At 51.5% G+C, this 26895-nt stretch overlaps 1 protein-coding gene across 1 annotated transcript; it reads right to left on the reverse strand.

Annotated features, from left to right (window-relative positions):
* Positions 1-227: 227 nt before the first annotated feature.
* On the reverse strand, positions 228-26329 carry TWIST2 (twist family bHLH transcription factor 2). The gene is made up of 2 exons (XM_071562151.1): positions 25501-26329; positions 228-1007 (listed from the first exon to the last, which is right to left on the reverse strand). Exon 1 carries the CDS (start codon positions 25984-25986, stop codon positions 25504-25506), a length of 483 nt encoding a protein of 160 aa, XP_071418252.1. The 5' UTR covers positions 25987-26329; the 3' UTR covers positions 228-1007; positions 25501-25503.
* Between the last annotated feature and the right edge of the window lie 566 nt (positions 26330-26895).

The raw sequence follows: 26895 nt of genomic DNA on the forward strand, positions 1-26895 counted from the left end.
TTTAAATGATTGATTGAAATGATTGATTTAAATGTCTTTTAATGCCGGGTTGGCCAATGTGGGCAGTGCAGGAGCCCCACCCAGAGGTTGGCAGGAATGAAACCATCACCCAGCAACAACATTTGGACAACATGGAAAACGCACTGGAGCCAAATTGCTGAGTGTCAAAGCCTTGTGGGCTGCAAAGAAACATCTCAGTGTCCAAAAGAGAGCAGTGAGAGGCCTGGTAGCTGCAGGACATCTTTATTTTTATTGGCAAGAGAAGCAGTATACACAGCCACATTGCAGTCTCTTAGCTCGTTAAAAATATCTCAATAAATAAGACAAATAAGCCACATATACACTGGAACAGAGAATGAAAAAAAAATAACCAAAATCCAACCCAAAAAAAGAGGGGGATGAGCTGTAGCAGATCAGGGGAGCAGGAAGGGAGAGTGGCAGAGTGTGCAGGGCGGTCTGTAATCCAGGCTGGGCTTGTCCCAAATCATGCAGGGACTTGGGGACACCTTCTTTTCCCAGTTTTTTCTGAGAGCCTTGGTCCAGTTTTGCCTTGACTGTACAAAAAAAATCAGGTTTGGGCTTTAAAAAAATAGCTCAAAACAACAACAACAGCAACAACAAAAAAGACACGGTTAAGGAGGAGGAAAACCCAACCCAGAGATGTCTCGTTGATATGTTCCTGAATTGAGATTTTTCTTGGTTTTTCAGAATAAAAATAAAATAAAAATCAGCACTAAAACACCAACCACATGGACAGACAGACACAGAACGGACAACCAGGAAGGTTCTTCTTCTCCTCTCTTTGGTCAGTGGCTCTGGGGGGAGATGCCACAAAGGTTCAGCCCCTTCAGGGCTGGTTTCTGCTCAGTCCAAGTGCTTCTCAAGAGTTCAGAGCCAGGGAGGTCAAGAGGGGTCTTTTGGACCAGTTTCCTTGAGGTTTTTAAGGTTTCAGAAGCTACAAACTTGGAGAAATCCCAATTCCACTTCACTTGCAGGCTCTGGACAGTCTGGAGGGAAGGAAAAAAAGAATAGAAGACAAATAAACACACCGAACACAGAACATGGCTCTGAGATGTGTTGTCTGGGAAGTTCTTTGCCCCTACAAATCCAGACTGTGGGTCATGGCCACGTGTCCAATCCTGCCCCTGGTCCCAGCAGGATGGTGAAACCAAGGGATGCTCAGGCACCTGAGATGGGCTTCAGAACCCCCACCCACAGCTCCTTCTGCACCATCAGGCAACTTCTGCTGGAATTGGAGAGGTTTTCTTCCCAAACCCACCAGCAAGGAGAGAAAAACCAGTGGGACCTACCCAATCCCTCTGACTTTGGAATGTGTGGCCCAAGCTCAGAGTCTGGTGCCAACAGCATGGTTGGCATTACACCTTCACATGGCAGTTCCAGAGGATCATGGAATGGGTGGCTTGGGAGGGACCTCAAAGCCCACCCAGTGCCACCCCTGCCATGGGACACCTTCCACCAGCCCAGGTGGCTTCAAGCCCTGTCCCACCTGGCTTGGGACACTTTCAGGGATGGGGCAGATTCTGGGGGCTTGATGGGACCAACTGCATGACCTGGCAGTGCCCAGGGTGCTGCTCCTGCCTTCAGCAGAGCCCCCTCAGCTCCTGGATCAAAAAGCAGATGTCATTATTTCCTCCCACTAAGCAAAACTGATTTCCTTTCCTTCTCCTAGTTATTAATTATCTAATTACAACCACATTCTGCAGATGAGTTCAAGGACTTGTCATGCTGCCCAGGAGCACTTAGACCTGAGCTCAGCTGCTCAGGAGGGTGGTTTGGGGGCACCCACATCTGGCAGAGGACAGGCTGGCCCTTCCCTAAGGCTGCCCAGGGAGGGACTCAGGGAAGGGAAGCAAAACACAGGGAGGAGGAGGAGGAAGAGGAGGAGGAAGATCCCACAGACAGATTTTCTGATGGTCTGGTTTCTTTTTCAGATGGTCTGGTCTAATTTTCAGATGGTCTGGTCTAATTTTCAGATGGTCTGGTTTACTTTTCAGATGGTTTTCTCCATCAGGCAGAAGGAGGGATGGAGGATGGATGGTCCCTGCCAGCTGCAGGTGCCCTGCTCTCCTGTGAAGGTCCCTGCTGTGAAAGCCACTTTTTTAGGACAAAGCCCACCTTGCTCAGCAGCAGCAGGACCTTTGGGAGCAGGTGACCTCCCCTGAGGGGAAAGCCAGGATGTCCCTGAGGAGGATGGAGAGCTGGATTTGGGAAAGGCATTTCCATGCACCAGCACTTTGGGAAGGGTCTCTCAGCCACTGAGTCACCCCGCAAGGGACCCCCTGGGTGGGAAACAGCGAGATGGTGGCAGGTTGAGGTGGGACATCAACACCTCTGTTGTGTCCTTGAGCACATCTGCCCACACCTCTGCTTGGGAAAACAACCCATCCTTGTGGAACATTCCCTGGGAACATCCATCTGCAGGGCAAGGGGCTGGGGGAGCTTCTGGGAGCACCACCAATGACGAGACACAAAGGGGAAACTGAGGCATGAAGGAACAGCACCTTAAACCACCAGATCTTGGGGGCATCTCCCACCATGAAAGGATAAACCCAGGGCAAATCCCTGGATTTGGGGGGCTAAAAAGATGGGGCTGTGGGAATAAATTCCCATGGGGGTGGTTGCTTTCTGCTGCATGGTCCTTGTGGAAGGGAGAGAGCTCAGATGTGTGATGGACCAGCCTGAGAGGCTGCAGAGGGAAGGGAGAAGGGAAGAAGGAATTCAGATAATTATGGACACCCAGGGGCGTGGAGTCAGGACCAACATCCCATCTGCCGCCACAGGTTGGTGCCTGTGCTGGGACAGCCTCACCAACCATCCTGCTCCTCCTCAAGTCTCCCGGATGAAGGGAAAAGCCACAATTATGTGGGTGTTCCAGCTGGGAAACCTTCTAAAAACACATCCCATGCAGAGGATCATTCCTGAGCCACAGGGCCCCCAGAAAGTACCACCAACAGGATGTCCAGGGTAAAACCTCTCAGCTAATTCCAGGCTTTTCAGAACTTGGTGGGAGGTTGGAGGTAGAACATCCTCCCTGTGTCCGACAGCCCCGCAATTAATCAGGAGGATTAATTAACTGAGGATGTGGAATAAGGAAAAGGAATCTGAAGCTTTGGCCCTTGCTCTGAGACTGTTCCTCCCTCTGTGGGCCATCCTTGAGGATGGTTGGACCTCCCAGTCTGGGAGAAGTAAAGGCAATGGAGGATCCTAAGGAGATGAGACCAGAAGAAAAGTCAAGGGGAGAGTCCAAGGTCCCTTCTGGCTCTGTGTGATCCCAGCCAGTGAGAGAGATGGAGCTGATGGAGCACAGGCTGATGGAGCACAGGGTGATGGAGTTCAGGCTGATGGAGCACACATTGATGGACCACACACTGATGGAGCACACACTGATGGAGCTCAGGCTGATGGAGCACACACTGATGGATCATACATTGATGGAGCACACATTGATGGAGCACAGGCTGATGGAGCACACATTGATGGAGCACACACTGATGGAGCACAGGCTGATGGAGCACACACTGATGGAGCTCAGGCTGATGGAGCACACATTGATGGAGCACACACTGATGGAGCACACATTGATGGAGCACACACTGATGGAGCACAGGCTGATGGAGCTCAGGCTGATGGAGCACACACTGATGGATCATACATTGATGGAGCACACATTGATGGAGCACACACTGATGGAGCACACATTGATGGAGCACACACTGATGGAGCACAGGCTGATGGAGCACACATTGATGGAGCACACACTGATGGATCATACATTGATGGAGCACACATTGATGGAGCACACACTGATGGAGCACACATTGATGGAGCACACATTGATGGAGCACACACTGATGGAGAACACATTGATGGAGCACAGGCTGATGGAGCACACATTGATGGAGCACACACTGATGGAGTTCAGGCTGATGGAGCACACATTGATGGAGCACACACTGATGGAGCACACATTGATGGAGCACACATTGATGGAGCACACACTGATGGAGCACAGGCTGATGGAGCACACACTGATGGAGCACACACTGATGAAGCACACATTGATGGAGTTCAGGCTGATGGAGGACACACTGCTGGAACACACACTGATGGAGCACACACTGATGGAGCACACATTGATGGAGCACACACTGATGGAGCACACACTGATGGAGCACACATTGATGGAGCACACACTGATGGAGCACACACTGATGGAGCACACATTGATGGAGCACACACTGATGGAGCACACATTGATGGAGCACACATTGATGGAGCACAGGCTGATGGAGCACACACTGATGGAGCACACACTGATGGAGCTCAGGCTGATGGAGCACACACTGATGGAGCACACATTGATTGAGCACACACTGATGGAGCACACACTGATGGAGCACACATTGATGGAGCACACACTGATGGAGCACACACTGATGGAGCACACATTGATGGAGCACACACTGATGGAGCACAGGCTGATGGAGCACACACTGATGGAGCACAGCCTGATGGAGCACACAATGTTGGAGCACACACTGATGGAGCACAGGCTGATGGAGCACACACTGATGGAGCACACATTGATGGAGCACACACTGATGGAGCACAGGCTGATGGAGCACACACTGATGGAGCACACACTGATGGAGCACACACTGATGGAGCACAGCCTGATGGAGCACACAATGTTGGAGCACACACTGATGGAGCACAGGCTGATGGAGCACAGGCTGATGGAGCACACATTGATGGAGCACACACTGATGGAGCACACACTGATGGAGCACAGGCTGATGGAGAACACACTGATGGAGCACACACTGATGGAGCACACATTGATGGAGCACACACTGATGGAGGACAGGCTGATGGAGCACACACTGATGGAGCACACACTGATGGAGCACAGGCTGATGGAGCACACATTGATGGAGCACACATTGATGGAGCACACATTGATGGAGCACAGGCTCATGGAGCACACCTTGATGGAGCACACACTGATGAAGCACATGCTGATGGAGCTCAGGCTGATGGAGCTCAGGCTGATGGAGCACACACTGATGGAGCACACATTGATGGAGCACACATTGATGGAGCACACACTGATGGAGCACACATTGATGGAGCACAGGCTGATGGAGCACACATTGATGGAGCACACACTGATGGAGCACACATTGATGGAGCACAGGCTCATGGAGCACACCTTGATGGAGCACACACTGATGGAGCACATACTGATGGAGCACACACTGATGGAGCACACACTGATGGAACACAGGCTGATGGAGCACACATTGATGGAGCACACACTGATGGTGCACACATTGATGGAGCACAGGCTGATGGAGCACACCTTGATGGAGCACACATTGATGGAGCACAGGCTGATGGAGCACACACTGATGGAGCACAGGCTGATGGAGCACACATTGATGGAGCACACATTGATGGAGCACACACTGATGGAGCACAGGCTGATGGAGCACACATTGATGGAGCACACACTGATGGTGCACACATTGATGGAGCACACATTGATGGAGCACACACTGATGGAGCACACACTGATGGAGCACACACTGATGGAGTTCAGGCTGATGGAGCACAGGCTGATGGAGCACACACTGATGGAGCACACATTGATGGAGCACACATTGATGGAGCACAGGCTGATGGAGCACACATTGATGGAGCACACATTGATGGAGCACACACTGATGGAGCACAGGCTGATGGAGCACACACTGATGGAGCACACACTGATGAAGCACACATTGATGGAGTTCAGGCTGATGGAGGACACACTGCTGGAGCACACACTGATGGAGCACAGGCTGATGGAGCACACATTGATGGAGCACACACTGATGGAGCACACACTGATGGTGCACACATTGATGGAGCACACATTGATGGAGCACACACTGATGGTGCACACATTGATGGAGCACACACTGATGGAGCACACATTGATGGAGCACACACTGATGGAGCACACACTGATGGAGCACACACTGATGGAGTTCAGGCTGATGGAGCACAGGCTGATGGAGCACACACTGATGGAGCACACATTGATGGAGCACACACTGATGGAGCACAGGCTGATGGAGCACACATTGATGGAGCACACATTGATGGAGCACACATTGATGGAGCACACACTGATGGAGCACAGGCTGATGGAGCACACACTGATGGAGCACACACTGATGAAGCACACACTGATGGAGCACACATTGATGGAGTTCAGGCTGATGGAGGACAGGCTGATGGAGCACACATTGATGGAGCACACACTGATGGAGCACACATTGATGGAGCACACACTGATGGAGCACACATTGATGGAGCACAGGCTCATGGAGCACACCTTGATGGAGCACACACTGATGGAGCACAGGCTGATGGAGCACACACTGATGGAGCACACACTGATGGAGCTCACATTGATGGAGCACAGGCTGATGGAGGACAGGCTGATGGAGCACACACTGATGGAGCACAGGCTGATGGAGCACACATTGATGGAGCACACACTGATGGAGTTCAGGCTGATGGAGCACACATTGATGGAGCACACACTGATGGAGCACACATTGATGGAGCACACATTGATGGAGCACACACTGATGGAGCACAGGCTGATGGAGCACACACTGATGGAGCACACATTGATGGAGCACACATTGATGGAGCACACACTGATGGAGCACAGGCTGATGGAGCACACATTGATGGAGCACACACTGATGGAGCACACATTGATGGAGCACAGGCTGATGGAGCACACATTGATGGAGCACACACTGATGGAGCACACACTGATGGAGCTCAGGCTGATGGAGCACACATTGATGGAGCACACACTGATGGAGCACACATTGATGGAGCACACATTGATGGAGCACACACTGATGGAGCTCACATTGATGGAGCACACACTGATGGAGCACACATTGATGGAGCACAGGCTGATGGAGCACACATTGATGGAGCACACACTGATGAAGCACACATTGATGGAGCACACACTGATGGAGCACACATTGATGGAGCACACATTGATGGAGCACACATTGATGGAGCACAGGCTGATGGAGCACACACTGATGGAGCACAGGCTGATGGAGCTCAGGCTGATGGAGCACACACTGATGGATCATACATTGATGGAGCACACATTGATGGAGCACACATTGATGGAGCACACATTGATGGAGCACACACTGATGGATCACACACTGATGGAGCTCAGCCACAGGGTTGGGTGAGACCTGGATTTTCCCAGTTCACCTCCTCCTGCTGAGATTAAATCCTTTGCGAACTTTCCAGATGAGGAGGCACATCCCAGTTTTCCTCTGGGCAGCACAAAGACCATGGAGCAACATCTACTCCTGGAGCACATCAGGGAGAGGACAATCCCAGTGACTCAATGGATTAATGCCAATGGAATGAATAACAACAACAATCCCTGGGGTTTACCACCATTTAGGGTTCCAACTCCTCACTTTAAATAAAATAAGGATTATGAAAAAAAACAACAAGGATTTCTGAGGGCCACCCAGTGAAAACAGAGCCTTAAAATCCCTGGAATTTGGAGGGCTCCTGTGAAGCATCCCCAGGACAGGTAGGATCTCCTCCTGACCTTGGGGTGCTTTGTTATGCTCTACATGGCCCCTGCCAAGGAGCAGCTGGAACACCTGGAGGCCAGATGTGCACAGCTGGATGTGCTGCTGCTGCTGCTGCTGCCCATCAATCCTGGGGTGACGTCACATTCCAGATGCTGGACTTCAGCAAGGCTGGGAGAGCAAATTCAGGGAGAGACCTGGGCAGGGATGATCCCTCTGCAGGATGGCACGGTGGGAAGATGGGGAAGGTGCCACCTCAGATCCCAAAAACCCACCAACACCCGCCTTGGAGGTGGTTTATCCCAGGATTTATGCCCTCTGTGACTCAGCTTTGCCATCTCTCTGTGGGGAAAGACACTCCAGGGATTTTAGTTTTCAAGGGATTCATTCCCTGCAAAAAGTATGGCCCTTGAGGAGAAAACTCTGGGAAGCAAAATCCTTCCAGCCCTGAGTGAGCCTTGCTGGAAAAAGACTCTTTTTGAGGGGCATTTGGAGTAGGAAGGGAAGTTTTCCCTGTGCTTGCTCTTGGCAAAGTGTTGTTGGGACACCTTCCCTGGGGCATTTAATGCTGGTTTTCCACTCATGGATCATTACAGAGGATCCCAAAAAGCCTTCAGGGGGAAGAATTCCCTGGATTTCCTGTCTAAGTAGACACACCAGGGTTTGGACTCCCATCCCAGGTGCCATTCCCGGATGTTTGCAGAGGAAAGGCTGCTCCTCAGCATCCTCCCTGTGGTGTTTGGAGAACATGCCCTGGCTGCCCACACCCCTGCAGGTCCCTGAGGTCCTTCAGCCCCATCCATCCTCCTTTCCTGGGGCAGCAGGTGCTGCTTTGATCACCCAGGGGGTGATCCAGCCTATGTTTCATCTGCCAGGATTTTGGAAGGGGTTGAGTAGACCAGGTGTCCATCTGGGATTGATCACCACCCAGGGGCCAAATCCTGCCTTGGCATAACCTTCCTTGGCTCTGCCACAGCCAACAAAGCTGCTCTGATCCTCTCTGAGGGCCAGAAGAGTCCAACTCTTCCCATCCCTCTGTTCTCACATGGCAGACAATCCTGCCAGGATAAGGAGTGCAGGGCGTGGAGTGGGGCACTGTGGGGTGGGTGGGGCTGGGGGGGAGGGCACTGCAGCTCGTCCCCACCGGTGCTTTGGGCACCCTGTATGTGGCTGATGCCAGCCCCTGTCTCTGGGCATGCTGGAGGTGACCTGGAATTTGGATGGGTTTGCGCTGATTGTTTTCTACTGCCCAGGCTGGACTTGATGCCCTCAGAGAGGTGTCCCAACCCAGAAGATCCCTTGGTTCTGTCCAACTGCTTGGACAGATGTTTCCCAATCCAGAAAATCCCTTGGTTGTGTACAATCGCTTGGATAGATGTTTCCCAATCCAGAAGATCCCTTGGCTGTGTCCAATCACTTGGCTGTTGGATGTTTGTGCTGTTGTGCAGCTCTGTTTGGGCCCCTCAGGCTGTGGTGGCTCCCGGGAGGGGAAGGAGGAGGAGGAAGGCAACAGCAGAGGGGTTGGGTTGGTCGGAGGGGAGATGTTTTATTCCTGGTTTGTGGTTTGGGTGTTGCCATCCTGCTCCAGGAGCATGGTCTCCTGAGGAGCTTGGAGAGCCCTGAGCAAGCCCTGAATCACCTCTTTTCCCAGGACTCATCATGGCTTGGAATGGCCTGAGCTTGGCCAGCTGCTCTCTGGCCCTTCCTGGAAATGTTCCAGGGGTGATGCCCCGCAGAGAAATCACAGCAAGAAGGACAGGAATCCTGATCTTACTCCCAACCTCTTGAGCAACACCTCTGCAGCCTGGCTGGTGCCCTGAGCCCCCCAGGAGGAGCTGCCCTACCAAGATCCTCCACTCCCAGAACCCACCGCCCTGAGGCTTTTAAATTCCAATTCCTGATAATTCCTAAAACCTTCTTTTATATCCTGCTTGTCACCTCCCAGCTTTCCCATAGACAAAGGAGCCCCTCCAGAGCTCTCCTGTGGCTTTCCCATCACCCTTTTGCATTTTATGGCTTCACCAGAGGGAAAAGGGAGCAGTTTTTCAAACAATCTCCCTCCAAGTTCCAACTCTTGGAGGGAGAAACGTGCAGAGCTGGAATGTCTGCTCAGGGAGCAGATAAATCAGTCTCTGTTCCATGGGGGATTTAATCCCATTCCTGGTGTCCCAAAGTGGGCTGGCCCTGGTGGGATTGAGCCCAAGCTCTGCTGAGTCACAGCAGTGACTCCCAGAAAGGGGATTGAGATGCAGCAACCTGGGAAAAGCTCTGGAAAAATTGCTTTGTAGCCTTGTCATCCTGCACAATGCAGATGTGTGGTGGCAGCTTTTTGGGGGGTTTCAGGAAGGGGTTAAGGGGATGTTTTGAGGCCAGGGATGGGCATGACTCAGCTCAGCACCAGCTGGCTGTTCTTGCTGGGCTGTGCCAGCTGCAGGCTGGACTGGGTGAACCTCTGAGCCTGAGGTGCCCACTGAGATGATAACCCTGTGGGACTGATGCAGTGCCTGCTCTCTCTGGGGCATCTGCTCAAACCAAGGGCTTTGTGCTTTGGCTTTGGCACTGCTGTCCCTCTGGGGGTGCCCCAGGTGGGTGGGGGCTGAGATGGTGCCCCTCTGGGGGTGTGCCAGCCTGGGTGGGAGCTGAGATGGTGCTGAGGGAATCAGGACCTTACTCTGAACCTGTTGGGCTTTACAGATAATCACCACGTGGTTTGGGTGAGAAAGGACCTTTAAAGGGCATCTAATCCAACCCCTGGCCATGGGCAGGGACACTTCCCACCAGACCAGCTCCAAACCTGGTCCAGCCTGGCCTGGAATGTTTCCAGGGGTGATGGGAACACCTGATTGATGCTGGACATCCTCTCTGCTCTGCCCACCTGAGCTTTCCACGGGGCTTGTGTTTGTGGGGCAGCAAAACGTTCCTTTGGGCTTCCTGTTCCCCAAATTAAACCTGCACGGGGGAGTTGGGGGCTGGGCAGTGTATAATTGATTGAAGTTAAGGTTGAATTGTTAATTAGGGGGCTTTGGGGACTGGGTGTTGTATCAGCGATAGAAATGAAGGTTTCATTGTTAATTAGGGGTGTTTGAGGGCTGGGTGTTGTTTCAGTGGGTGAAAAGAAGGATTAAATGTTAATTAGGGATGTTTGGGGGCTGTATCACTGATGGAAATGAAGGTTTAATTGTCAATTAGGAAATCAAATTGAATGCAGGGAAGGTACGGGGGTGGTTTGGTCTGTCCTGTCTAGGGCAGTGTGTGGATTAAAATCCCACACTGGTTTGGGTTGGAAGGGACCTTTAAAGGGCACCTAATCCAAGCCCTTGGCATGGGCAGGGCCACCTTTCCCTATCCCAGGTTGCTCCAAGCCCTGTCCTGTGACACTTCCAGGGATGTGGAATTCCTGGATCTATGCACAGCTGTCACACACACTCAGTTGCTTTGGGCTTCTCAGTGTCTGTGGGGCTCAGCCCCAGAGCAGCAAGGACAGGGAGAGCTGTGGGAGCAGCTCTCTGAGACATCCCTTATCCCACTCCTAAAGGCTCCTCCTCCTACACAGTCCCAATGTAATCCCTTATTTCACCAATTAACATGGTGCTTTTAATAGGCTTTATTTTTAATAGCTTTTTTTTAAGAAAAAAAGTTTCTTTGGGTTTTAGGAGGAAAATTGGAACCCACAGAGTTCAATCCTGTCTCAGTTCCTGTCTGAGGTGGAAGGACTGGAAATCTCCTGGGAGGGAGAGAAGGAATGAGGGGAAAGGACTCCAGGAGGTGTTTGGGGCTGAATTATCCATCAGTTTTGCATTTGTGAGCTGACCAGAAAGGCGATTAATGGTTATTTTTAAAGCATCCCCATCTCCACAAAACCCTTGGTGGGTTGTCTTCATATTGTGCTCAGCAGTTTTCCTTTTGATCCCTGCAGTTTTGGGGACTCCCCAAAGCCCCCTTGGTCACTTCACAAGGTTCTGCTCCACCTGGAGACCTCAGGATGGCTCTGGCCCAAGTGAACTCGTGGAGATGCTGCTGCAGGACCCTCCTGGAGGTGCCCTGAGCTCAGCACACTCTGGCCTTGCTCCCAACTCCCACTCAGTGCCTCAAATCCCAGGGAAGGTTCTCCTTCCGCTGCTACACCCTCGCCTTTGAAGACAAAAAGATGATTCAACAAGACCTAAGGAGTGGGCTGGGTGGTTCATTGCCTTTCCAAACTCCCAGGGCTTCCCAAAGCTGTTCTGCCACGCTCAGTCTGCTGTGCCAGCCCCTCCAGAGCTTCCTAGGCATGGATCCAGAGTGGGACCTGTGGAAAAGCTCCTTCTCCCAGGAACGCTTCCCCTTTGCCTTCAACCCTGACAGAGCAGCACCCAAACTGCCCATGGAGAACCAATTTGGGAGATCCTGCACCCCCAGGTGCCCCAAGTGGGGTTGGTGCCCCTCCAACCCGAGTCCTGCCATCGGTCTGAGCTGTTTTTCCTTGCACAGCCTCTCCCTGCTTTTCTTGGGAAGTGATTCCTCCCCTTTCTTTGCTGCCTGGAGCAGATCCCAGAGAGCAGCACATCCTGCTCTTTCCATCATCTGCCCCACTAATGCCTCCTTTTTATGTCCCCCCCTCTCCAGGTCACTTGTTCTGGGTCACTTTATCCTCAGCCCTGACCCCACCGTGGGGTTTTCCAGCTCTGTTGCTCCTGTGGTTCAGGAGGGATGTTTTGCTCTCATTTATTAGTTTTTCTGGCCAGGATACAAAAGGTTAAACACTTTGGAGCAGCTCATTTCCAGCAGAGGTAGGTTTCTAAATCAACAGTAGGCCGAGGATTGGGGTGACTCAGAGCTGCTTTAACCTCTTTCCTTCCTCTTTTGTCTCCCTCCAAAGCTGAGGAGCAACATCTGCACTTTAGATCTCTGGAAGGAGAAGCTGGGAGAGGAAAAGAAGTGGCTGTAGATGCTCAACCTGGCCCTGCTTCCCCTGTGGATCCTTCTGGCATGCCAGGACCCCCCTGGGCACTCTGAATTTTGGGCAGACAACCAACAGGGAGGAGGGAAAATCCGGTGTGGTTGGATGTGAATCCCTTCTCCACGTGTAGGATGGTCCTGCTGGTGGGGAGGGGGCAAGGTGGGCACTCAGAGGGTTAACTTTGGCTTTTTGGAGGGGAAACTGAGGCACCAACGTGGTGTGGGCAGGTTGGGTGGGAGTGGGGAGAAGGTCCAGCCTGGCCCCTGCATTTGGGGGGACAGCAAAGCCCACTGGGCCCACCCCACCAGATGGTTCATCCCCAAAATTAGGCTGGAGCTTCTGGGATTGAGTGTCCCCCCAAAGGGAGGGCAGATCCAACCCCAACATCCCATGGAACTTATGCTGCCCACCAAGAACCAGGAAAAGAGGCTGGAGAAGGACAGAGATGGTGGGAGCAGCTTGGGAGGGGGGGTCCCACCATCAACCAGCACCTCCCAGTTTGCCACCCCTCAAACACCCCTTTCTCAGGGGACAGTTACAGCCCCAATTTCTCCCTCAGGGCTGAGAAATTTTCACTCCCAAAGGGCACCCAAATTCCTGCATTTCTTCTCCTCAGCAGCATTCCAGGATTCCCATCCAAGGAATCCATGGAATCGATCAAATTGGTGGGGTTGGTTCTTTCTGTCCCCAACCCAATATCTCCCAGATATTGGGTGTCTAAACTGGATCCAGTCCTGAGCTGAGGTGCTGCAGGTCATGAAATCCAGTGGCTCCAGCACCTCTGGGGGGTCAGGTTGGGATCCTGCACCTCAATCCTGAGATTCCAGAGGAATTTCATCCCACTTTCTGACAGATCTGTGGCTCCAGGGAGGGGCAGATTATTATCCTGCACCCCAATCTTGAGATTCCAGAGGAATTTCATCCCACTTTCTGACAGATCTGTGGCTCCAGGGAGGGGCAGATTATTATCCTGCACCCCAATCTTGAGATTCCAGAGGAATTTCATCCCACTTTCTGACAGATCTGTGGCTCCAGGGAGGGGCAGATTATTATCCTGCACCCCAATCTTGAGATTCCAGAGGAATTTCATCCCACTTTCTGACAGATCTGTGGCTCCAGCACCTCAGGGAGGGGCAGATTATTATCCTGCACCCCAATCTTTAAATTTTAGAGAAATTCCATCCCACTTTCTGACAGATCTGTGGATCCAGCACCTCTGGGGGATCAGACTATTATTCTGCACCCCAATCTTGAGATCCCAGAGGAATTCAGTCCCAGTTTCTGTGGCTCCAACAGCCCAGCACATCCTCTGCCTGCAGGGTCAGCCCTGACCTGGGAGGCCTGGGAGCTTTCCTGGTGTTCAGACCACAAATTCCCTGGCTCCCAAAGCCTGCCAGCAATGTGAGGTTTTCCCTGATGGAAGGTTTGGAGTCCTCCTTTCACACTGGGGTTGTTTGTGGAAGTGGCTGTTGAGAAAGGGAAGGAGCAAACCTGGGCTTGTTGTGTTTGGAGCTGAGCTGGTGCCTCCTGTTAAGACAAGGGCAGCAGAGCTTTAATTGCATTCCTGGGAAAACACAGCAGAGAAAATCAGGAGGTTTCTTTTTTTAAAAAAAGAGCTTTTTTCCTCTCTGGAAAGGCAGCTGTGAGTGCAGTGTGTGGGAAACACCTCTGATGCCATGCCCTGACCCTAAAGGGAATAACCTGCTATCCCTGAGGATGTGGGATGTTCTCAGAGCTAAACTGGGCTCCTCCTTGTCCTGGAGGAAATCCCAGATATTCCCTGTGCTCCCCCTTGGGCACACATGGGATGATCCCTTTGGATGCAACCTCAGAGCCACCTTGTTCTTTATTTCACAGAGTTTATCCTGCCCTCTGGTGCCAGCAGATGCTGAGTCAGCAGCACCTCCTCTGGCTTTCCACCTTTTCCATCCACCTGAGCCCGTGAATCTGCTGCCAGGATGGAGATTTGGGGGACTGGACACCCTCAGTGCAGCTTTGGAGCAAAAACCAGCCCCTTGCAAGGATCTCTGGGAGGTGTTTGCAAGGAAAAATGAGCTTGGGAATGGGAATGGGAATGGGAATGGGAATAGGAATCCACGTGGCAGGACTGGGAGGTTGTTTCTGGGCTGAGCTCAAACCTGACCCTTGAAGTCTGGGGAGTGCTGGGGATGGAGGGGATGGACAGAGCAGGGATAACCCCTGGGAAACCTCCTAAAGAAAAGGGAGGATAATTTCCTGGTTTAAAAGAAAATTATCATTATCTGAGAGCCTTTGGTTTTGTTACCAGAGGGTGACAAAGCCTGGGAGCTTCCCCAGCCCTTCCCTGGGATCTGCAGGCTCAGCAGAGCCACTCAAACCTCCTCCCTCCTGCTGTGCCCTTCCCAAGGCCTTTCCAGCAGCCCAGAGCTGTGAGATGGGCAGTGCCAGCCCAGCCTGCGGTGCCCCGTGCCCTCCAGCCGGAGCTTTGCACAATTTCCTGCGTTATTTCGAGCTGCTGTGGGTGGGAGGGGCAAGCCCAGCCTTTGGGCAGAGAGTGGAAAAACAGCCTTGCGTGAGTCTCCTCCCCCCTGTCCCCTCTCCTTGGAGCAGAAATTGGGGAAGGGGAGGTGGGGGAAGCACCACAACCCAACCTAACCCAACCCACGAAGCCCCGGAGGACCCCCCAGTTGTGCTGGGGTGAGTTTGTTTCTTTAAGGTGTCCTCCAGAGGGAGGATCAGCCAAATGCGATGTGGCAGCTCTGGGAACTCCTCTTGGCTCTCAGCACAGCCCTCACTGCTCACACAACTTGCTAGAGAAGAAGGTACAGCTGTCCAGGCCTTGGCAGGGATCCCCACCCTTCACTGCTGCCAAATCCTCGGGTTTTTTGGTTGCTTTTTGTATAATAAATTCTTAGTTTCCTGACAGGATGGAAATGGAGAAGCCTCATCTGCCTCCCAGCCCCATGTGATGCCTCCTGGACCTGCTGCAGCAAAGCCCTGATGGTGCTCCAGCCCAGAATGTTGGCACCAGGACATGAAGAACCCAAATTCCAGGGTTCCTTTCCTGCTGGGAGATGCTGGGAGGGCCCAGGGTTGAAGGTTGGGGGTCCAGCAGTGCCAGGGGGTGGTTTGGCATTCCCAGTGTGGGCATTCCCATGTTTGTTGTACCACTGGGTCACCAACTTCCCAGAGTGACTCCCCTGGTTGTGCCACATCTCTGGAGCTGGAGGAGACTCCCCAGGTGGGTTTGGCACCTACAAAGCCCCATGGAGCAACTCCAGGTCCCAAATTGTCCCAGGAACCCTGAAAAACTTCAGGCATCCATTCCTGCCCTTCAAGAGCTCCAGGAAAACTCCCTGTCCTTGTCTCCCTCTTTCCAAAATGACTGAAACCCCTCCTGGTTTGGAAATATTTTAACCACATGTGCAATTTGAAGGCTGTGCCTGAGCTGAAGAAGAGCTGTGAGGCAGTGAAGAATTCCAGGTCAAAACTCCTGGATTCCCTCTGGAGAAAGAGGATTTGGAGCTTCAAACCAATGCAAATGGAGCTGTGTGAGAGGTTGGGCAGAAACCCTGCAATGAAAAATCCGAGAGAAGCAAAACTCCCACTGGAGAAATGATGGAAATGAGAAAACGGCTCGAGATGGGGGAGAAACAGGAGGTCTCTTTTCTGCAGGAGCAGAGGGAATAAACGCGCTTGGGAATGGCACGTGGAGCTCAGGGTGTGAGGCAAACCTTCCTAATTGCACAGAAAATTAACGGCTAATGACACAAATAGGAACAACAAACGCGGCCGACAAAAAGGGGAATAGATTTGCAGAGCGTTGCGTTCAAAGCCGCGCATTTTCCTCTGGGATTCTGACGTTATTCTCCAGAAAATCCGATGATTCCCGGATTATTCACGGCGAGGCTTTTCCAAGCCCCGTCGCGGTTCCCTCAACAACCTGAAAATATTTACCTTTTGCCACTCGTTGAAGAGGGAAAGTCTCGCCGCGTTTACAAAACAAGAGGAAAACTTTGGGATTAACTCCTGGAAATCAGCGAGTTTAGAGCTCCCAATTCACCGCCGAAAATGCTGCCCCAAATCCCCATGCCTCTGAGCACCCCGAGGTGGCCTGAAATGATGTTTTTGGATCTTTTTGGGTCTTTTTTTCCCCCTATGAATTCCCCCGGAGGTGAAAGCAGCGCTGAGTTCCTCCTTACAAGAAATCCCGGTGGGCGCGCTGGTTGCTTTTTAAATTTCCAAGGGGAAAAGGGAAGGGATACCGGGAATTCCAGAACTCTTGAGGCTCAGGTTGTGATTTGAAGAATGTCAAAGCCTAAACCACTTTTTTCCCCCTCCAAACCCGAGTGCAAACCCAGAACATCCCGGTGAGAAGGAGGAGGATCCACCAGAATTCCCACCGCTTGAAATTCGGAGCCACACGGTGTAAAGTGGATTATTTAGCGCTGGTGGGCACAGAGATCTATCAAACAAAGGGTGGAAAATCTGCTGTAAAACATCAGGTTGGGCAGTTCCTGAACAGCCCAGCCCGGAGCTCACACGCACAACCACCAGTGAAAAAGGGATGCCAGAAATTTCCCGAGCTCATCAGGTCAAATAATTCCATAAAATACGCAAAAATGTGTAGAATCTCCATCTTATCTGATGAAGGAGTTGCATGCACAGGGAGGGGGATTTAAAGAAATTATTATCTCCCATCTGGCCTGGTTTTCTCATGTAGTTTTATGCCCTGGGATCTTCCCGGGAAGTTTCCAGAGGGTGATTCCCTGGTATTCCCAGAGCTGAAAATGCTCTGCTTTCTTTTCCAGGGAGATGTTCCTGCACAGCAAGTCCAAGCTCTGGACCCCACTGGTGCCTTGAGGATGAACCTGCCCGTGTATTTGGGGGGAAGAAACACTTAAAACTCCAAAGAATTCCCAAAATAAAGAGGCTTTGGGATGAAATTTGGGGTGTTTTGTGGCATGGAGCGGTGTGGGACACACAAATGAGGGGACAGGGAGGCAGGTGCCCACTCTGAGCAAGCGTCAAACCTCTTTTCTCCATCCCAAGTCCTTTAATTAGTGGCTCATTAATGCGGGACGAGCATCCGTAGGGTGGGGGTCAAGATGCTGCATTTCGGAGGATTAAACTCCTTTCTTGTCCTCACCAGTGGCAAGTTCTTTGCTGGGAATCATCCGCCTCTTCGCCTTTTTTTTCCCCTGAACCTACAATCTTATTTTTTATTTATTTTTCATAATATCCCCACGATTTCTGAGCTTTCCCTCCCAGCAAGGAATTCCTTCCAAGGAACTTTATCACACATTTCTTCTCCATGTGCACAAAACCCACCCTAAGGATTGGGCTGAAATGGGCATTTTTGGGGCACTCTGGAAGAATTATTTTAATTAGGAACTTGATGGTGGGGCTGCTGGATGAGGATGTAACAGGGCCATCTAAAATGCTGCTTTCTACAAGAAATCCTCACTCTCCCACCCTCCCAAATTTCCCAAGCTGGACTCACTCATTTTTTCAGCCTCAGTCCAGCCGTGATTCCCCCACATCTCTCTCAGCAGAACAATTAAGTTTATTTACATTTAAGCACAAACATACGATTTTTGAAGCCTCAACGGCTACAAACCAAAGGCACCATCAGCTAAATTCCTACAGGAGGCTTCTCGGTGGCTAAACTCACCCCAACCCCCTAATTCATACATTTTGAAGGGTGTGTTTGGCAGGTCTAATATCTCTTAAGGAAATGGTGAAGCCTCTTCTCGGGGGTGGCAGCAGAACTGTCTTATTAGGAATTCAATTAAAGCCAGTCCAGGCTTACTGGACCTTTTCCAATAAATATATATCAAGCTGAACCAGTGGACATCTGTCTCTTCTCTCCCCCTCTCCTCCTTTTTCTGCTGTCCAAGCTGTGGTTAAAAGATGGAGAGGGGAAGAATGGGAGGAGAAGACTCACCAGGCAGGGTTATTTTCTGCTTTGGTGTCTGAGCACTCTTGGGATCTGGGGAAGAACCTGAATCTGCCCAAAAAACACCTCAAGGATCCCCAAGGAAACTCATGGCAGAGGTTTGGGGGTGCTCAGTGCCCCTTTCCCAGCTGGATCCCCAGGATTTGGGGTTTGGAGTGTTAGATCTAAACACCTTTTGCACCCCAAAGGCTCAGACTATGTGGGAAACCTTCGGGAAAATTCAAGGCTCTAAAGGCCACTCGGAGCCGTCTCTTATCAAAGGGGCTGAGCAGTTGTTGCTTGTTGGATATTTTTATTTTTAGGTAACAAAACCTCCCCGTGACGTTCTCACCCTTCTGCAGCAGAACCAGCTCCAGTTCCCGACGCTGCTTCCCTTGATGTGACAGACACACAAATTTCTTTCTTTCCTCCTTCCCCTTCCCCTTCTCCTGCAGCAGAACCAGCTCCAGTTCCCGACTCTGCTTCCCTTGCTGTGACAGACACACCGATTTCCTTCTTTCCCCCCTTCCCCAAGGTAAAAACCCGCAAATCTCGGACTCTCAGGGTGACAGAGATAAAATTCACCGATAAAATCCAAAGCTTTACCAGTCGAACCACCCCCAAAATTCCAGTTTTACCAGTCGACCCCCCCCCAAAAATTCCCTGCTTTAAGGCAGGAGGAGAAGCACATCCCGAAGCGCTGCCAGAGCTCTAATTCCCAACTGTTTTTTTGCAGGAGAAGGGCAAGAAAATTGCACAGTTGCCGTGGGGTTAAAACCCCCATCCCCGGCATCCCATCCCGATCCCGCTGCTTTTCCATCCTGCTGTTTTTCCAGGCGTGGAAGTGGTTAAAGAGACGGCTCTGCCCCGCTTTGATTTATTGGCTGGCGGAGTTAATTTGCTATTTGTGTGTGATTAGTTGTCGCTGCTGAGTGGTCATCTTCCCCAGCTACAAATCTAATTAAAGGCCGGGGTGTCTGGTGGTTGCTTGATTGGGTTTTTTTTGTTTGTTTGTTGGTGGGGTTTTTTTGTTGTGTTGTTTTGTTTTGTTGTGGGGGTTTTTTTTTGGTTTTTCTTTTTTATTTTTTTAATCCCTGACAAATATTTCTACTGTTTTAATTCCCGAGAACTAATCATTAATTAGCACGACGCTGCTAATACGCTGCTGGGTTTGGGTTTGTTGTTTTTTTATTAATTTTTTGTTGTTGTTTTCCTCCCTTCCAGATTCACCTAAAGAATTAAACCTGGAGCGGTGGGGGCCCTCCAACCCACCGAGATGTTTGGTGGGAGCAGCTTCATTTTAACCGGGTTTTTTTATTCCCCCTTCCCAATTTTCCTCCAAGCCTGGGCAGGGGGATTAAAAAACCCCCTGGAATATTTGCAGTAATTCCCTGATGACACGTCGAGTTCTCTCCGTTTCGGGGTTTTCGTGGCTTCATCCAACTATTCCTAAGGCTCTAAAACTGCGCAGATTTCGGGCTCGGGGATTTCAAAGCCGCGCTGAACCACCTGGAAATAATTCTGGAAAAAGAATTCGAGCGCTGGGGAGGGGGAAAGAGCGACATGAAATGTCCCCAGAAAAGGTTTTGGAGGTGGTTGCGGGATCTGTCCCAGCTCTGGAAGAGCCTGTGGGGATCTCCGGGGGTAATTTATCACCTACAACTCCACGGAACATGCTCCCAAAAAAGCACTAAAGGCAGGAATGCGAAGGGAGGTTGCGAAGGAAAAGCGTTTCAATGTTTCCCTTTGTTTTCACCAGGATGCTTCGAAAATCCGAGCGGTGTGAGTTTGACTAATTTGGAGACAAATTAGGGCCACTTAGCCCAAATGTCTGCCTTGAATGTTCCCTTAATGACCCTTCAACGCACATCCCTCCCCAGAGGACTTTTTTTATTTCAGCTTTGCCTCGGGCAAAATTAAGTAACATCATGTTGGTTTTTTTTTTACCGCTTTTTCTAAGCGGTCCTTGGGTTTTGATCCAACATTTCCCCCCGCACCGTGCGAGTCTCCAGCCCTCGTTGATGGGTAATTCATTTATTTGCGTCTGAGCCAAGGCAGATTTGTCTTTTTGCGTGTCTCCTTGTCCGGAGCATTTTCCTTGCACCCTCTTAGTCAAAGATCCCCGAGCCCGAGCGGTTTTTGGCCGTGGTTGGTGTCTGCTGGGTAACAGATTTATCCTTTCCCAGGGAAAGACACGAACGTAAACAGAGGCTCCAAAATGCATTTTGCTGGGCTTTTAAACGCGCTGAGATGAAAACCCCCCGCTACAAGCCTATTAATGTAAATACCAAACTTTACAATCCTTCCTGTCGGGGAAACTTATTTACATTTTTTGAAGGATGCGTAGAAAAAAAATAATAAAAACTAATAGGGCTTTGGGGACAAAAAGGGCTCCGTTCCAGTGTCACCAAAGCCCCGGTTGGCTGGGCTGGGCTGGGCTGCTCGAGAATGAGGGTTTGTTCCCAGGGCAGGCAGAGATAACATCTGTTTGCTTCTTTAAGGAGAAAATGGAATAGGATGCTGGGGGGTTTCTCCTGGAAGCAGCGCCGAGAGTCTGAAGGGGCTGCGGATCGAGCACACACGTTGCATGTGGCTCCTCCAGCACGGGGAAGGTGGGAAAGGGGTTAAAAATTAATAATGTCAGTGCCAGCCCAGGGGAGGCGAAGGGTTCGTCCCCAGTGAGTGGTAAGAAGGGCAGTGCTGGAAAACTGGTCTTACTGGTGCGTTGTCCTTTGCACTCTGCACATCCCAGCTTTTTCCTGCTATCGGGAAATTTCGTGTCTCTTTTTTTCCCTGATTTTTTAAAAATTTTGTTGGTTTGGTTTGGGGTTTTGGGGTTTTTTTGTTTTGTTTTTTGGTTGTTTGGGTTTTTTTTCAGTTAAGAGGGTCTTGAACACTTTGAAAGCGAAAGAGAAAAGCGGCTGCGAGGGGAAAGGGCGCAGGTGCCGGCAAGGAGGAGGATGGAGGGGATTTGGGGGGGAGGAAGGCTCAGCTGAAACATCCCATCGAGAGCAAAGCAGAGCCTGACCCTGAGATCAGCTCAGTTGGTTAAAACTTGGTTGTGGGTTCAATCCCCTCTGCGGGCCATTGACTTGAGTTGGACTCGATGATCCTTGTGGGTCCCTCCCAACTCAGAATAGTCTGGGATTCTGTCCCCCTGGAACTCCTGGAGCGAGTGGTCTGGAATTCCGTGGAGCAGAACAGGAAAAGCTCTCGTGGCCAGAGGAGGACCTGCTGGTGCTCGCAGGGGCCAGGTGGCATTTTCCCAGTTCCCAAGGCTCTGATTTTCTAATCAAAAAGCTCCTCTGCTTTTCCTTTTACTCGCAGCCCAAGAGGAAAATGTTGGTTTTTTTTTTCCAAGGGGAAAACCTCTCCTTGCTTGTCTCCCCAAAACCAAATGAAAAGGGAGGGTTGACCACTCTCATTCACATCCCCCTCTCCCTAGGAAAGGCAGGAGCTGATCCTCAAATCAGACAGGAATTTGGGGCCTCCTGAGGCTGCATTTGCTGTCGAGTTATCCCTAAAAACCCCTCTGAGTGGGACAGACCCATCCAAAAATCCACATCCCACCACCCAAACCCCTCTGAGCAGGACAGACCCATCCAAAAGTCCATGTCCCACCACCCAAACCCCTCTGAGCAGGACAGACCCATCCAAAAGTCCATGTCCCACCACCCAAACCCCTCTGAGTGCAACAGACCCCTCCAAAAGTCCACATCCCACCACCCAAACCCCTCTGAGCAGGACAGACCCATCCAAAAGTCCATGTCCCACCACCCAAACCCCTCTGAGTGCAACAGACCCCTCCAAAAGTCCACATCCCGCCACCCAAACCCCTCTGAGTGCAACAGACCCCTCCAAAAGTCCATGTCCCACCACCCAAACCCCTCTGAGTGCAACAGACCCCTCCAAAAGTCCATGTCCCACCACCCAAACCCCTCTGAGTGCCACAGACCCATCCAAAAGTCCACGTCCCACCACCCAAACCCCTCTGAGTGCAACAGACCCATCCAAAAGTCCATGTCCCACCACCCAAACCCCTCTGAGTGCAACAGACCCATCCAAAAGTCCATGTCCCACCACCCAAACCCCTCTGAGTGCAACAGACCCCTCCAAAAGTCCACATCCCGCCACCCAAACCCCTCTGAGTGCCACAGACCCATCCAAAAGTCCATGTCCCACCACCCAAACCCCTCTGAGCAGGACAGACCCATCCAAAAATCCACATCCCACCACCCAAACCCCTCTGAGTGCCACAGACCCATCCAAAAGTCCATGTCCCACCACCCAAACCCCTCTGAGTGCAACAGACCCCTCCAAAAGTCCATGTCCCACCACCCAAACCCCTCTGAGTGCAACAGACCCATCCAAAAGTCCACATCCCACCACCCAAACCCCTCTGAGTGCAACAGACCCCTCCAAAAGTCCACATCCCGCCACCCAAACCCCTCTGAGTGCAACAGACCCATCCAAAAGTCCGTGTCCCACCACCCAAACCCCTCTGAGTGCAACAGACCCCTCCAAAAGTCCATGTCCCACCACCCAAACCCCTCTGAGTGCAACAGACCCCTCCAAAAGTCCATGTCCCACCACCCAAACCCCTCTGAGTGCAACAGACCCATCCAAAAGTCCATGTCCCACCACCCAAACCCCTCTGAGCAGGACAGACCCATCCAAGAGTCCATGTCCCACCACCCAAACCCCTCTAAATGGTACAGACCCATCCAAAAATCCACATTCCACCACTCAACCGGCTTTGCTGGAGGATGTGGCAGATCCTGGAGGATCTTGGAGGGCTTTTTGGCTTTGCTGGCAGCCGGGGCTCGGTGTGGCCACAACCCCCCGAACCCGACACCGCTCCGCTCCAGGCCATTTGTCAACAGCGTTTTCAACAGTCCAACCACACGCACATTCCCGGGAACGCTCCGGGACATCGGGAATGACCCATGGAGCAGAAACCACCTGGGGGCACCAGGCTGGGACTTGGGTCATGGCACATCCCGAGCAGCTCAAAAACTAACGCGAAACGCACCAGGGTTGGGTTTGGATTCGCCGTTTTTTCCGCTTGGTGAGGAATTTCCCTCCCAATTTTTTTAGGGCATCCCCAAGCTGAGCTAAAATCTGCCTCGTTCCCAAGGATTTAAGCCACGATTCTTTTTAGCTTTGGTTTCAGAAATCTCCCTCCCGCCTGCCAGGAGGGGCTGGGAGCCTCAGGCAAGAGATTTCAGCCCATCCTCGGCTCGGGGCAGCACATCGTTTGGGAAACAACAGAATCCACGCATTGTTCCAGCCCAGCACTTCGCTGCTCAGCCAATCTAAACTGCCCAAGAAATATGTGTGCGGGACATTTTACATCTGGGTTTGACAAGAAGCCCGGAGGGTTTTTTTTTTTGTGTTGTTGGGGGTTTTTTAATTAATTTTTTTTTATTTTAATGTGTTTGCTGCAGTTTTTCAGCTCGGGAAAAGGCGCTCTGGTTTATAAACCAGGCTTGACTTGGTCAAAACCAGCTCAACTTGGGCTTTTTGCAGTCGAAATTAGGGCACATCATGCGAAGAACAGGAACAGCAGCAACAGCCACACACACCCCACGGCGGCAGAATCGCCTTTTCCAAACAAATTCAGCCCCAGCCGACTCGTGCAGTGGGGGTAAGGTCTCATTTGGAGACACACACACGTTTTGGGGGCTCCCCAGAAGATTTTGGGGACACCTTCACCCAGCACACTCCAAACCATTCCAGGATGTGAGCGGAACATTTCCTTGGGAGTGGTTTCCCGAACTGTTTCAAGGCTGTTTTACCCCATCAAGTCCTGGCTGAACATTTTTAAGCCTTTTTAAAAGCCGTCATATCCAGTTTCCCCCCCACAAGTTTATTTGGGGTTTATTTTATCAATGCTCAAACAAAGCTGCATTTGCCCCCTTAAAAAAGGCCCACCAATGGGCTGGGATCAACTTTTCGCCTTCAGTGCAACCCGTGCTGAAATTATTTCATTTTTACATCACCGGGGTGGTGGGGAAAGTTTCCCTTTGGAGTGTTTGCTCTGGGAAATGGGCTGGTGGGCTCTGGTTTATGTTCTGAGCCCAGGCTGACACAACGCAGAGCTGCTCTGCTTAATTAGCTGGAGATGAGGGTGTTATTAAAAGCCTTTCCCCCCTCCTTTCTTACTGTTTATTCCTCCCTCCCTGATTATTAGAAAGGCAGCTGAAGAGGAAGTGCCTTTTCAGCTCATGGAAAGCCACGAGGAAGAATTTTAGCGACGAGAGTAAACGAGAAAAACTCCGTGCAACAGCTTTCCTGGCACTTTGGGGAAGGGAAACTGGACAAATCTGAAAATGCAGAGAAGTTTCTTCCCCCTCTGGTTGTGTTTTGCTGCGTGGGGGGAAGGGGCACGGCCACATCTGCTGCTCGTTTCTTTGGAGAGAAACTCAACCTGGGGCGAACCCATCGCCGAGCCCCGCGTGGGGCTGGGAGAGGAGGTGGCCACTGCAGGATCACCACTGGGATTTTGGGGGTGCATGCACCCCTGGAATGTGGCAGCAGCTGTTTCAGGGCTATCCCCTCTCCAGCCTCTCGCCAGGATCACCTTTTCCTCTCCAAACCCTTCCTGAAGCAACACTTTCTGGCGATGCTTCCCCCTTTTCCTCTCCAAACCCTTCCCGAGGCAGCACTTTCTGGTGATGTTTCCCCCCCAGTCCCTCACCAGCCAACTCTCCACACCAATCCTCTCTCACTGCCCCATTCCCACAGAGCCAAAACCACCCCGATTTTGATTTATTTCCCCCCACCCTTCAACAAGGCACCTCTCATTTAGGAAGCTGAATTCATTTTCAGCGAGCGGGAAGCACCGGCCACAACTCAACTCAACTCAACTCCCCATCGCCCCTTGGCATGCCAGCCCATCCATTCCAGCCCATCCTCAGCACTGGGGAAGGGCCCCAGGGGGACACAGGGCATCAAGAAGGAGAAGAGAAATGGGTACCTACCCGCTAGTGGGAGGCCGACATGGACCACGCTCCCTCCATCCTCCACACGGAGAAGGCATAACTGAGCCTCTCGTGAGCCACGTAACTGCAGCTCGTCATCTTACTGTCCATCTCATCGCTCTGCAGCACCTGGTAGAGGAAGTCTATGTACCTTGCTGCCAGCTTGAGGGTCTGGATTTTGCTCAGTTTGTCCGAGGGCAGGGTGGGGATGATTTTCCTCAAGGCGGCGAACGCTTCGTTGAGCGACTGAGTCCTCTGCCTCTCCCTGACGTTGGCCAAGATCCTCTGGCTCTGGAGTTCTTCATAAGACTGGGAGCTGGGACTGGATTTCTTCCCCCTCTTGCCTGGGTTGGGGCTGCCATCTTCGCTGGACTTCTTGCTGTATCTTCTCTTCCTGCCAAATCTCTTTGGCTGCCTCTCCAACTCCTCTTCACTGGTCCCCAGGCTGTCCACAGGGGAAACAGGAGAGCTGGAGTTTTCTTCCATGCTTTCTGCACGAAGGGGAGGGGAAGAGCCTTTCCCCCCCTCCTTATGTTATGTGAGTGTGTGCCTGGCTCTTAAATGTGCTTTTAAATTCCTGAGACAGATCCTTTGGAAAAACAGGAGGGCTCTTTTTTCTTTTTTTTTTTTTTCCCGTTTTCTTCCCCCCCTGTTTTTTCTGTTTCTTTTTTTTGTTTCTTTTTTTTTTGTTGTCTTTTTGCTGACCAAACGTTTTCCAGGTTGCTCCAAGGGCTCTTATTTCAAGGACTGAGGTTGTGCAAAAAAAAAAAAAAAAAAAAGAAAAAAAAAAGAAAAAAAAAAGAAAAATCGAGGTCTTGGAGAGAGGAAGTTATTCTAACTTTTTTGGAAACTTTAGCTGAGCTCAGTTGCTAAATAGTTGTCAGAAGTGAGGGAGGTGCGGGGCTTCCTCCTGATTGGCCAGCCAGGTCGGTGGGAGGAAGGCTTTTTCCCTGCTAAACTTTCACAGTTTTATGTTACACTTTCCTAAAATCTTGGGAATGCACCTCCAATTCAAAGACAGGCAGCCAATGCCACCCCCTAAATTTGCAGGACCCCCCTCAGGGCAGCCCCCCCCAACCCCAGGGGGTTTTTGGGGTGCTGCTTTGCCCCCTGTGCTGCCAAGGCTCCCATTCCCAAATCCATGGCTGGGTTGCAGCGGTTCCCTGCCCAAACCAGCGGGCACAGTGGGCACAGCGGGCACGAGTGTGCCCCGTTTCGATGGTGCCCCATTTTTAGGGACTGGGGCCCTGTTCTGCCCCCCTGGGTGCCTTGTTTTGCACCCCTGGGTGCTGGGGGTCTGTCCTGTGGGATGGGGTGAGGATCTGCCTCCTCATCCCACGGGGTGACCTCAGAGTGCCCAAAGCCCCCTGGACACACCCCCATGAAAAGGAGGTT

The sequence above is a fragment of the Pithys albifrons genome, chromosome 8 (genome assembly GCF_047495875.1).
Source record: "Pithys albifrons albifrons isolate INPA30051 chromosome 8, PitAlb_v1, whole genome shotgun sequence".
In the NCBI taxonomy this organism is placed as follows: Eukaryota; Metazoa; Chordata; class Aves; order Passeriformes; family Thamnophilidae; genus Pithys; species Pithys albifrons.

What these genes read in the sequence shown, in the direction of transcription:
- TWIST2 (XM_071562151.1), bottom strand. Translation starts at nt 25,986, where the DNA reads ATGGAAGAAAACTCCAGCTCTCCTGTTTCCCCTGTGGACAGCCTGGGG.